This window comes from Dipodomys merriami, unplaced genomic scaffold (assembly GCF_024711535.1).
Source record: "Dipodomys merriami isolate MVZ:Mamm:240054 unplaced genomic scaffold, mDipMer1.0.p SCAF_1, whole genome shotgun sequence".
Lineage (NCBI taxonomy): Eukaryota > Metazoa > Chordata > Mammalia > Rodentia > Heteromyidae > Dipodomys > Dipodomys merriami.
In genome coordinates this window covers 21,690,246-21,702,476 of record NW_027202270.1, presented here as the reverse complement: position 1 = coordinate 21,702,476, position 12,231 = coordinate 21,690,246, and the positions used below count along the sequence as shown (strand labels likewise).

Genomic DNA, 12,231 nt, shown 5'->3' with positions numbered 1-12,231 from the left:
TTCATCAGAACTCCTTCATAAGTCTTCTGATCACTGATCTTCTAGATTGTACATTGCTAACAGCAATGTCTCTAGTTTTAGGTCAAGCTGTCATTTCTCCATTTCATATTAACTGGACAAAGTATTTACCAGTAGTTGAGTACCTAGGTACAATCACTTTACTACCTTGAGGTTGCATTATACGCAGCATTAAACTCTTGTGATGACATTAATAATTTGATATTATGAATTTCCATTTCTAAGTGAAAACAATTTGAATTCACATATTACAGAAACTGATAAGAATCACAGAGCTAATGAGTGCTCATGCTGTGTTGAACTTGGTCAGTTTGAATACAAAATCTTGTTCCTTTTATTTTGCCATGCTATCTCTTTAAAATTCATAGAAATCTTACACTGAATGGAATAATTTGTCTTACTTCCTCACTCAGCTTTTAAGGAAAAGGAGCCTACACAGGCATATTATATGAAGGAGCTTTGATGCTCATTACAAGATCCCCAAACACTGCACAAGTATCTTGATTCTCTTGGTGAACAGTGAAACTTTTTGCAAAATTTCCTGATAGAGTAGGATAAAAATTCAAAGAAAAATTTCATCCATACATTCCCCCAATATTCTTTACAATGATTTTCTGTTTAATGGTAATATCCTCTCATTTTTCTCTTATTACTAATATTGCTATAATTGTATAAGTCTGAATTAACAGTTTATTCTATGGTGATAGTCTCCTTAATAGTGTATTTCCACTAACTAATGTCATCAAACATAAAAACATGTGTGTAATGAAGCAGTAAAATAGTCAACTAAGCTCAAACTGATAGTATTATTAAACCATAGAGAAAATATTCTTACATTAACTTTGCCTTTCACTAAGTACAGAGTTAGGCAATAAATGAATAAATAACTGAATAAGTGAAATAAAGTACAAACTAATATATAAGGAAATAGTAAAGCTATATTGTCCTAAAGCTCAAAGTTTAGAATAAAAAAATAGTATGACAACAACTCTTTTGATTGAACTGAGTATTTTCTTTACTTGAGACTAGATAATGTCTATAATATCAAAAGTGTTTTAAGCAATTGAAACTGATTTGTTCTTAGCTGAAACATTCATAATAATACTGAATAATTGAAACTCAATATACTGTTTGGCCCTTGATATAATTCAAACACATTGACTCTTATTAAAGAAAGCTAGGCCTCACATAAAGAAGACAGACCATTTACAGTCACTTTCTAGCAGACAGCTACTGAAAGTTCTGTTATATAGTTTTGTTAAAAAGCTTAAGAGAAATTTGAAAAAAAAATCGATAGGACATGTGTATCTCAAATTGTGTAGTTCTCCATTTGGAAGTTAATGACATATGTTAAAAGAATATAATCTTTCTGGGTGGTAGGAATTAAGGTTCCCCCCCTTAAAATGTTGAAAATCCTACAGTGAAGTTTACAAGAGGCTCTATAATAATATAAGGAGTTAAAAATATTCATCATTGTTAATGCTACCTTAAATTTATCTTATTTAACTAGTTTGATTCATTTGGCAAAATCTAAAACCTGTTCTATAAAGTCTTATTGAACAGGTGAAAGTGGATGGTTGAGCCAGGTGCTGGGGGCTCACATCTGTAATCCTAGCTTCTCAGGAGGATCAAATTTTGGAGCCAGTCTGAGCAGACAAACTCTAAGGACTCTAATCTCCAATTACCCAGCAAAAAAGCTGAAACTGGAGATGTGATTCAAGTGGCAGAGCACCAGCTCTGAGAGAAAAAGCCAAATGAGATCATGAGGCTCTGAGTTCAAGCCCCAGTATTGGGATACACACACACTAAAAATCTAATGATTGTAGTTTACTTATTTTTCCCATTTCACTTACATAAATAAAAGCTTAATTTGATTCTCTGCATTTGCATTTTTTCCTCCAATAAAATAGCAGCATAACATGCTTTTGAGAAGTGAGACTGAGGTTTGAATTCGTGACTTTCATACTTGCTAGGCAGGAGCTTTACCATTTGAAGCTAGACTCAAGCTACTTTTTCACAACGTAACTTTCAAGAATTACAATTATCTCCGTCCCACCCCTGCCATGGAATTGGAAGTAAAAAGAAAGAGGTACTTCCTTCACAAATTAACAAGTGAAAAGGAAGAAAGCAACAAATAAAAATTATAGTGTTCATTTAAAGTTTTCATTTTTACTTTTGGAACCAGTATATGTAAATTTTCCCAGTCAAGTAACAAGTTATTCTGCAATAACTTTTAAGGAATGAAGCCACTGGGGGTTGCCTTCAGGACATAAAGCCATCTATAATATTTGAATTGAAATACTGAAAAAATCTCTCACTTAGATTAGTTAATTTAGCACTCAAAAATAATGCTAGTCTATGGGCTGGGAAGGTGGCTCAGTGGTAGAGCGCTTGCCTTGCATGCATGAGGCCCTGAGTTCGATTCCTCAGTATCACATAAGCAAAAAAGAAAAAAGCTGGAAGTGGCGCTGTGGCTCAAGTGGTAGAGAACTGAAGAGCTGAGGGACAGTGCCCAGGCCCAGAGTTCAGGCCCCATGACTGGACCCTCCCCCACAAAAAAATAATAATGCTAGGCTAAACAAATTAATAATACCAGGAGAACCTTTTTGTTAAAATAAGTTTTAAGTTTACCTACTTCAGTTTATGGGATTAATGATGAGGTAATTGAGCTTTTATATTTACAAATCCTCTAAATAGAGACTTTTTTTTTTAGTGGTAGAGAAAGTGTTTCTGAATTTATATAATTACCCTAAAAGAAGGGTGGAGAAATGAAAGGAATATAGAAACACCTGGAAATGTTGTCAGACTGCTGAGCATGCAAATCATGGTATGGAAGTCTGGAGGTCTTTGTACATTGCTGTGACCATGAGAAATGAAGAAAAGGTATTATCCAGGTCACCACTCAGTCTCTTCCATTGGTGAGAGAGAAAGCATTGAGAGCAATGCACCTTGGTTTCAACCAGATAAGGCTTTGGGAAACACTGATGGGAATTATGATGTTCTTTTAGATAGCAACTCTATAGTGTCCCTGATTTTATGGTAAAATCTATTTCACTATTCTTAATGCCTTGATTGTATAAAATGATAATGACCATTTCAATAATACAGTTTTAAAAAATTATAATCAACAATAAAGCAGTTGAATTACAGTGACATTCTCAATACTGCCAATTACTGGAACAAGAATGAAAGCAGAAAATGATCTAAAACTTTTTTGAAGTATACATGTATTTCAGAAATATTCCAAATACAATAAACACATCATGTCTGCTTAATAACAAAAAGAAGTAAATTAATTAACTCACATTTTGAAAGAAAATTCTGTAAGACATTAGGAATCCTTTTATTTGAAGTATGGGATATTCCATGACTTGGACATTACAGAGGTATATGTAAATCTACCTGATATTTAAGTAAAAAGTTAACTCCCTTTATAAAAAAGTATATATACAAAAATCTGTATATTGTCCACGGAAAGTTAAACAACACAACTTAACTATTTGGTGTTTAAACTAAATGGGCCAAATAACATTGCCCTTTTGGGCAGTTTAAAATTGGTATGAAACAAAACATATATACATATATATATTATGTATATATATAAATTATGTAAACCCTACATTATTATAAGCTACACTAATAATATTATGGAATAATCAATGTAAAAATCTATGAAGCTGCTCTACATGTGGCAGTTAGTCTTCCCATTGGTGGGCAGAAAAGTCTGGCCTAACAACTCTAGGAGAACAAATAAGGCGGTCATGCCTGCTTCATATCCTGTCTCAACTGTGCTTTCTACACCCCAGTCTTCCAATCTACTCATCCATGTATAGTTATTCACTGGATGAATTTATATGTCATGTTTATTATGGAATACTATGGAATGCAGTATATTTCAATAGCTTACATATTTTCATAAGTATATATTTTTAAAATTTTACATATTCCAATGAAATGCAAATACATCTGCATAAATTTGCCTTTGTAAATAAAAGGCAGATGGTGTTCCTGTGATAGATGGGACAATTACCTAGAAATATACAAAATCCAAGGACCTTTGTAGAGATCCCAGGCAAGAAAATGGTTATGGCAATATATGGTGCTCAAAATTAAGTCACAAAAAGGGGACTACTTCATTCCAAAAAAGAGCAAAATTGAGCATTTTCTAGACTTGCAGTGTTCTCATCCATTCCTTCTCATGTCTGAATGGATTTATTACCCCTATGTGTTTCCTTCACCCTATATTCCCAGTGAAGAGTGCCTGGAGTATCCGATGACAATATTACCTGATTTCTTACTCTAGAAGCAATGCCAAAGAAATAACACCCAACCATTAATAAGATTCTGCTATTGGCACTTTAGTAGAGTATGAAAGAGAAAGAAGAACAGTTGAATCAGATCTGATTCTCCATATCATTTTAATCAGTAGTTTTGCACCTGCTTTCTCATTGCCAGTTTAATTTAAATATTCCATGACCTAAAAACACTCCAAAATGTTTCTCAAAGGCTCCATAAGGATTCAAGTCAAAAGTGGGAAAATAAAGAAAGTAGTTCATGGTCTTACAGAAAAACATTTTGTTAATGACTAGATTCTAACTATATACTTCTTGACCTAGTTTAAAGAAACACAAATAACCCTATGTTTTCAAGCAGTACTAAAATGAAGTTCAAAAAGTCAAAACTCATTCAGACCTGCAAAATGGGTTGTCAAAAATATAACATCTAAATTTTCAAATTCAACAGTGCTTGACAGGTATCTCTTGTTCCTCATGAAGAGTTATTAACTTTAACAAATTTCTTAGATATGAAGAATGTGCAATAATTTGCCTAACAGACCAGTAAACACATTAATGAAGTCATAGTATTGCAAGCGTATTTAAATGGTTGTTTTGCCCATGTCTTTGCCTTTCTTAGTTGCCTAAGCTTTATATTCTTTGGAAATTTCTGAAACTATTTATAAAAATGTACCATGCCAATTAGGTCATTTGTAGTATTAAAATATTCAACTCTACTTTCGTAATAAAAATATCAAGCAGAGAGTAGAGCAGGAACATAATTGTTGTATTTGCAGACTAACAATTCTCATGAAGGTTACTACAGACAGTGAAATACTGATTAACCTAATTTTTCATGAAAGTGTACTGTGCTTCTTTGAATTTTCTTAACTAAAAACACAAAAGGTTTATTAAAACCATTCCCAAAATAGCATTTAGTATACACTTCAGCCTTGACATTAACACTGTACAATTCAACTGGAACGTAATTACATGGATTTTGAGTAATTTACTGGAAAGTTACACATGTGAATGAGTGTTTCTTATCTTCCTCAACACTGACCTCGCAAAATTCTGAGAAACAAATTTAATGACTCATAGCATTATTTTATGAGCATCGGCAAAAATTAAGATTTGTAATTTGAAAATTTTTCCTGTTTTTTCATTATAAGGTAAATAAACTTTATCTTCTCCTAATACATAAGTAGTAGGTTTCTAATTACAGTCTTTTCTTCTTTTATATGACATACATACCAAGCTTGATCATTCAACTTTTCCCTAAGATATTTAATAACATTTAAAGGGAAAGAAAAAAACACAAGTGACATATACGTTTTATAAATATGGTGTTGTTTAAAAAAGAAAGTCAAAATAAAACTAAAACAAAAATATTTTTGGCTGGATGGTTACAATGTGAGTCTGTGTGTGTGTATTCATATATATATATATATATATATATATATACACACACACACACATATATATATATGTGTATATATATATATATATATATATATATATATATATATATATATACATACACACACAGTTATATCGGGGTGAGTCTTTTTCTTTGGGATGAAGTAATCCCCTTTTTCTGACTAAATTTTGAGTACCATGTATTGCCATAGCCATTTTCTTGCCTGGGATCTCTACAAAGGTGCTTGAATTTTGTATATTTCTAGGTAATTGTCCCATCTATCACAGTGACATATCAGTGATTAATATTTTGGAATGTGATACTAGTTTACATTATAGTGAAAGCTATATTACCTTCAAATTACTATTTCACATAAAGTTGAAACTTTTTAAAGAATCAGTTATCTTCCTATAATCTCATCTATAATGTTTAAAAAAAATTGGCCAGGAATTTGAAGCTATTTAAGTAAGGCCTTCTTGTCTGTCTGATTTTCATGTGTAAAAAACCTACAAGGATAAATTAAATATATCTGAGGGCTTTTCCATTAAACAAATCCATATTACGCAAGCTACCTACATACTTTCCATTCTTTGTCACATCTGACCCTACACATCTGAACAGAGCTTAAAACTGAAAATTCGAGGAAGAGGGCAACATCCCTGACTAGGGAGAGGATCTGCCTACTGCAGAAAACTGGAGCAGTCAAGGACTGACTGGAAATCCCATTTCAAGGAGTTAATGAGATAAACTGAAAATGACTCACCCCTATATAAATGTGTGAGTGCCATTTTGTAGTATAAAATCTTAGGTAGTAAACTAAATTACCTGCCCATGGGTATGGTAAAATATGTATGGAAATAAAAAAAGATCAAATTACCTAATGAAATTCTCCTCTACCTTTTGAACCCTTATCGTATTATTGCTATATTAAGAACTGTGGAAACTGAATCCCAAACTTCTCTTCTGATATGCTATTCAGATTTGAAGGCTGGAAGTCAGGACCCAGGCTAACTCTGCTTTTCAGCAATCCAATACTAGCAGAATTCTGAAAAGGGAGTTTCACCATTGCTACCCCTGAATAAAAAGGAAAGAGAATAGATGTCAGGTAATATCAACATCAGATGTCACAGGCAGTCATCAGGTTATTCTTTCAGCTGCTTACCAGTGTGACTCCTTTTATGTACCATAAGCACATTGGGCCCAATGCAAACCATGCCACAGACGTCACATTTCAGTTTACCATTCGGAAGCCGGATTCCTCCCTCGCCTTGAAGCTCCTGGACTTTTCTGTTGTCAGCCACCTCGCTGCTCTCAATTAGGGGCTCTTCTAGGCTGCTACCCTCATCATGGCCCCTGATCTCATCTTCGCGGCTCAGGGGTTTCCTGTCACACTCTTCATCACTCTGCATTTCTAGCTTTACTGAATTTGCTGTAATTAAAAAAAGGAAATATTAAGTATATGCTATGTGCTCTTACCTACATCTCTCCTACTACCTGTCATTAGACAAGATGGATGCAAATGATACATAAAGTAGAATAGTGTCCATCATCAAGACCATGCTGATACATACCTTGCCTTATGGTTTTTCATTGAAGCTTTGCTAATTAGAGCTCTAGGTAAACAGAGAGACTCTACTTCTGCATAGACACATTCATTTGTTTAACTCAATTATTTTTGTTTTTTAAATAAGTATAATTCTCACCCTGGCTTTTGGGTTAGTTATTAAGGCAACTAGAGTGAGACACATTTATGGAAGACACAAGGTTAAATATTGCTTAACACACAGAGCCATGCCTCTTCTTAAACAACCATCACTATTTACTTCATATTCTCTGCTTCACATCATAGAACTTGTATAAACCTGCTTTCAAACAGAGCAAGAGAAACAAATCATGATCTTAATCCCCCTAATGTCTTCCACATATAAAGGCACACAATCAAGGCAAATGTCTTAAAATCAGACTAAATACAAATATTCATTTAAGACCTGCATAAATTCAGGGCAAAGTGAACAGACCTCATGTATCCTAAAATTAACTCTCCCCTTTTTCTTGTATGAAAAAAGAAGAAAAAAAGAATTCTCTATGGAACACATGAGTTTGCAAATCAAGTATATCTAACTAATCTCTGCACACCAAAAAGGAGTTAGTGACAGAAATGGCAGAGCATGCATGTAGACACTTGTGACTATTGAGAAATTTAATGCCTTCTGTTTGCTGTTTTTGGATCATCCCACAGAAAAGTTGGAATTCTGTTAGTACAGCCCTCATTCTGGATTGCTGACAAGTCTTTTCACAAAGCAGAAGCAAGCTTTAAGTTAATATCAGTTTTTAAATTTGGTGACCTTGAACATTTCTGAAGAAGTCATATCTAAGTTGCAGAACAAAACAAATTATTTAGTAGTACTTGAGTAAAGGAAACATTTTCATGGAAAGGAAATATTTTTCACTGCATGTATTTTGTTACTAATACTTCTCAGGACAAGCAGTGCTATCAAAATGGTTCTTTTCCTGTCCTCCTCAAAGTCCCCTTAACAAGACACAATGAGTACTAGCAGTATAAACCTGAACTAATTATTTAACCTTGACTTCTTACATCTTTCACTTGCAAAATGGAGATGAATTCAGATGAGTGAATTAAGTTAGAGCAGAAGAATTTACTGAGTAAGGGTGACAGTCCTTAACTTCTTAAGCATTTTAATGAACTTAAGATCTCTATGTCTTCCATAAAGTACAGATGATAACAGTACCTACCTCCTAGAGTTAATGAAAACATGAAATGGGTAAAAATAGAAACCTTGCTTACCTATCACTTTTCTCTAGAAATGCAGTGCTCTCTCTCTCTCTCTCTCTCTCTCTCTCTCTCTCTCTCTCTCTCTCTCTATATATATATATATATATATATATATATATATATATATATAATCAGATTTTTTAACATAGAGTATACTCCATAGTCTACAAAAGGACACAAGTTCTTGCTGAACCCAACACCGACACAACATGTACTGTTTGAGGTTTTACTTTAGTTAGAAACTGCTATGACCTTACAGGGATTTTAGAAATCTATGAACAAAATTTTCTCCAATGTGATATCCCTAGCATGCTCAAGAAATTGGGATACATAGCAGATGTTAAATTGATATTCACTGATTAACAAGTCAATTAATACATTTGTTACTAAGTTTATATATTCTTCTAAACTTGTTTAATACATTTAAAGAATAAATTACATAGTTAAAAAGAAACAATGTATTCTAAACAAGGTTCACAATACTTCAGACACAATCTCAAAGAGAAATCATGACCATAGTTTTCATACTCAGAAGTATGTCTGAATCCATTTTTAAATATAACTTTTTCATTTGACAATCATTAGAACTCTAAGATTATTCTTCTTTGTCGCCATATTAGAGTACTGTCAATGTGAAAATTGTCACTTATGTACAATTTTTAACATGCATTTAAAAACTATGAGCAAAATTGGCCACTTTTTTGTACAATTAAATATCAAAATCAAAATTATTTACCAAGGTTTTTTTGCTAGACTGCATGTCTTTTCTCATTGGATTTAAATGTTCCTTATATGCAAGTCGAATATCCCTTATCTAAAATTCTGAAAATACAGGATCTAAAGTGTTTTGAGCAATGATTTCATTTGACAGGTTGTAGTTAAAATGTAGGCACAAAAGAGAAATGTACACATTACCTGAATTGTGAAATGGTAAACCCCTCAGTACAACACCATAATAATAATAATAAAATCATATTTTTAAAAATGCAGGCACAATAAAAATGTGTAAAATTACCTTCAGGCTATGTGTAGGTTTTATATGGATCAAAATTTCTTCTGTCAACTTCAGTTCCATCCCCCAAAATAACTAATGTTATTCTAAAAATCCAAATAAATTTAGGAATACCTCTAATCCAAAGAATTTCTGACAGAAGATATTTAATCTATACTAATGAAGTTAGTTTTCTATTGCTCTGGTTTACAAATACTTTGGGTTTACCATTTTACTCAAGGGTATTCTCTGGCATATATGCTAGTTTCATATACATTTTTAAAGTTTTCCACTATAAATTTTAGGTTCAATATCTTTCTTCAAGAAAGTTTCTACCCTCAAGATATTTTGTGTGTGTGTGTATGTGTGTGTGTGTGTGTGTGTGTGTGTGTGTGTGTGTGTGTGTGTGTGTGTAGCTATTGGGTTGCCTAATGTAATCTAACATATTATTAATAATTGGTATTCAAAAGGGAAAAGCTGAAATAAGCACATGAAAACATGACTTTATAAAGCATGATTTAACCCAGCCCATGAATATAGACATAAAAACCTAACAATAGGCATGGAAAATATTATTTACAACTGATCACATATAAACATAGTTATCAGAAGCTTGTACTCCTAAAAGAATATATTAGAAGCCAATATAAAGAAAAGATGCTTTTGTTAGAACTGAGACAAAAAAGAAATGACTGTCATAGTATGATGAATTATTTCTATTAATTTATAAAGAATAATATGTTCATCATTTATGAATACGAATCCTAGTGCTGTCCTAATACAGCAAATTAGTAGTATAATGTATTTTAATAATATTTTATAAATTAAATTTTTTAAAAATGGTCTAATGTATAAACAATACCACAGTAATTAATTTTAAGGAAAATATCTAAAATGTAGCTGAAATTCCACATGTAAGAAAACTGGACTGGAGATATGGCTGAAATGGTAGAATGTCAGCCCAGCATTGAGTGAAAAGGAGAATACAAGACTGAGCTCAAACCCAGTCCTTGAATATACACACATACAAACAGACACACATCTTACTATTACAAATCTCAAGAATAATTTTTCAGGCTTGTTTTTCTAATATGCATTGAGGTTTACACACATTAATGTACACTTACAAGCAAGAATGACTTAACAAAAATAGTATTTTGGCTAAGGATGTGGCTATAGTGATAGAGTATCTGCCTTGCAAGCACAAGGACCTAAATTCAAGCCATGGAACTGTCAAAAAAAAAAAGGAAAAGAAAAGAAATCTTCCGAAAAACGGATTTTTGTAGAACACACATTATTAGCAATGGAAAGGGGCGATGAAATATGATTTTAGTTACTTCATCAGTTTATTCTTTTTCTATGCAAAATTGTATCCTTCAATAATTATAGTTCATAGCTAGAATCTAAAACAAAGTTTGGAAAAATTATAATATTTTATGAAACTGTTAAATAAATTCAATTATATTATAGTGACAATTTTCTTTCAACCACTATTATACTAAAACAGAACACTGAAAATTTCATGAAAGCTGTGCATGCAGAAAGCTATAGGTTCAAGTCCAGCAGCCTTTACTACACACACACACACACACACACACACACAAAACTTGCTTCTTGCCTAACATTTTGCTTAAAACTTTAGTGAAAGTTTTACATGAAAGGTAAAAGTATTAACTTAAGATACCTATATTAACAGGATAGTATGCACTCAGAAGTAAGTCACAAACATCTCTCAGTAATATTACACACACACACACACACACACACACACACACACACACACACACACACACACACACACACACACCACTTTTTATTTTTGTGTGCACTGGTATTTAATCTTGGGTCCTTAAGCCATGTTTCTAGTTCTGTTTTCATTCATTTTTTCCAGCAATCCATCTCTTGATGTTCAGGGCTGACCTCAGACTATAAGCTCCTTACATCTACTCCCAAGTAGCTAGACTTACAAGGATATACGTATACCCTAAAACCTGTGAGGGAAGAGTCTTGGTTTTCTGGGCTGAACTGGCCTCAAGCTCAATCCTTCTATCGCCAGTTCCTATGTAGCTGGGATTACAAGTGTCAGTCATTATACTAAATTTATATATAATGATTACACAATAAATTTATTTAACATGGGAGTAAACAAATGTTGAGTTTTTTCCTTAAAACTGAACATTTTACCTTTATACTCTAATTTGATCGAGTTACTCATATATGCAAGACAGCATATGACTTTCCAATGTCAGGCAATTGATTTCTTCAAATAATGTAAATATTTAACTTAAATCTTTTGAGAGAAAAGGATCATTTTAATGTATAGTGAAAAATATTCACGTAACTTCTGTTTTGAAATGGAAGACATATTAGATTCAATATAAAAATCTGTTTACAAAAATTTGGTCTTTAAATAATCTTATTAAATTTCAACTGTCATATTCTAGAAATACAGTAACTAGAACTGAAAATATAGTTACTGAAATATTTTGGTTACTCAAAGCTTTTTACAACCTAAAATTTTATAATTAGTGTGACATAATTTTACTCACAGATTATTCAAATTTTAGTCATGAAAATAATAAGAGAGGGATTAAGATTCATTTTCTTTGTTTAAAAAGATAAAGTTTTTTATCAAATAAAGTATAAAACACGTTTTCTAGATTACTGTCAAACTAGCGATGATTTCTTTCTCAAATCTTTCATATTTTCTTTTGCCTTTCCTCCCATTTCTTCT

General features: G+C 32.4%; 1 protein-coding gene across 4 annotated transcripts in view; it reads right to left on the bottom strand.

Annotated features, from left to right (window-relative positions):
• Positions 1-12,231, bottom strand: part of Ikzf2 (IKAROS family zinc finger 2) — a 159,557-nt gene that overhangs the window by 51,056 nt on the left and 96,270 nt on the right. For all 4 annotated transcript variants that reach the window (XM_070017820.1, XM_070017819.1, XM_070017811.1 and 1 more), the window contains one exon: positions 6,875-7,141. In XM_070017820.1, the coding sequence (XP_069873921.1) occupies positions 6,875-7,141 (267 nt within the window). The remainder of the gene's footprint in view (positions 1-6,874; positions 7,142-12,231) is intronic.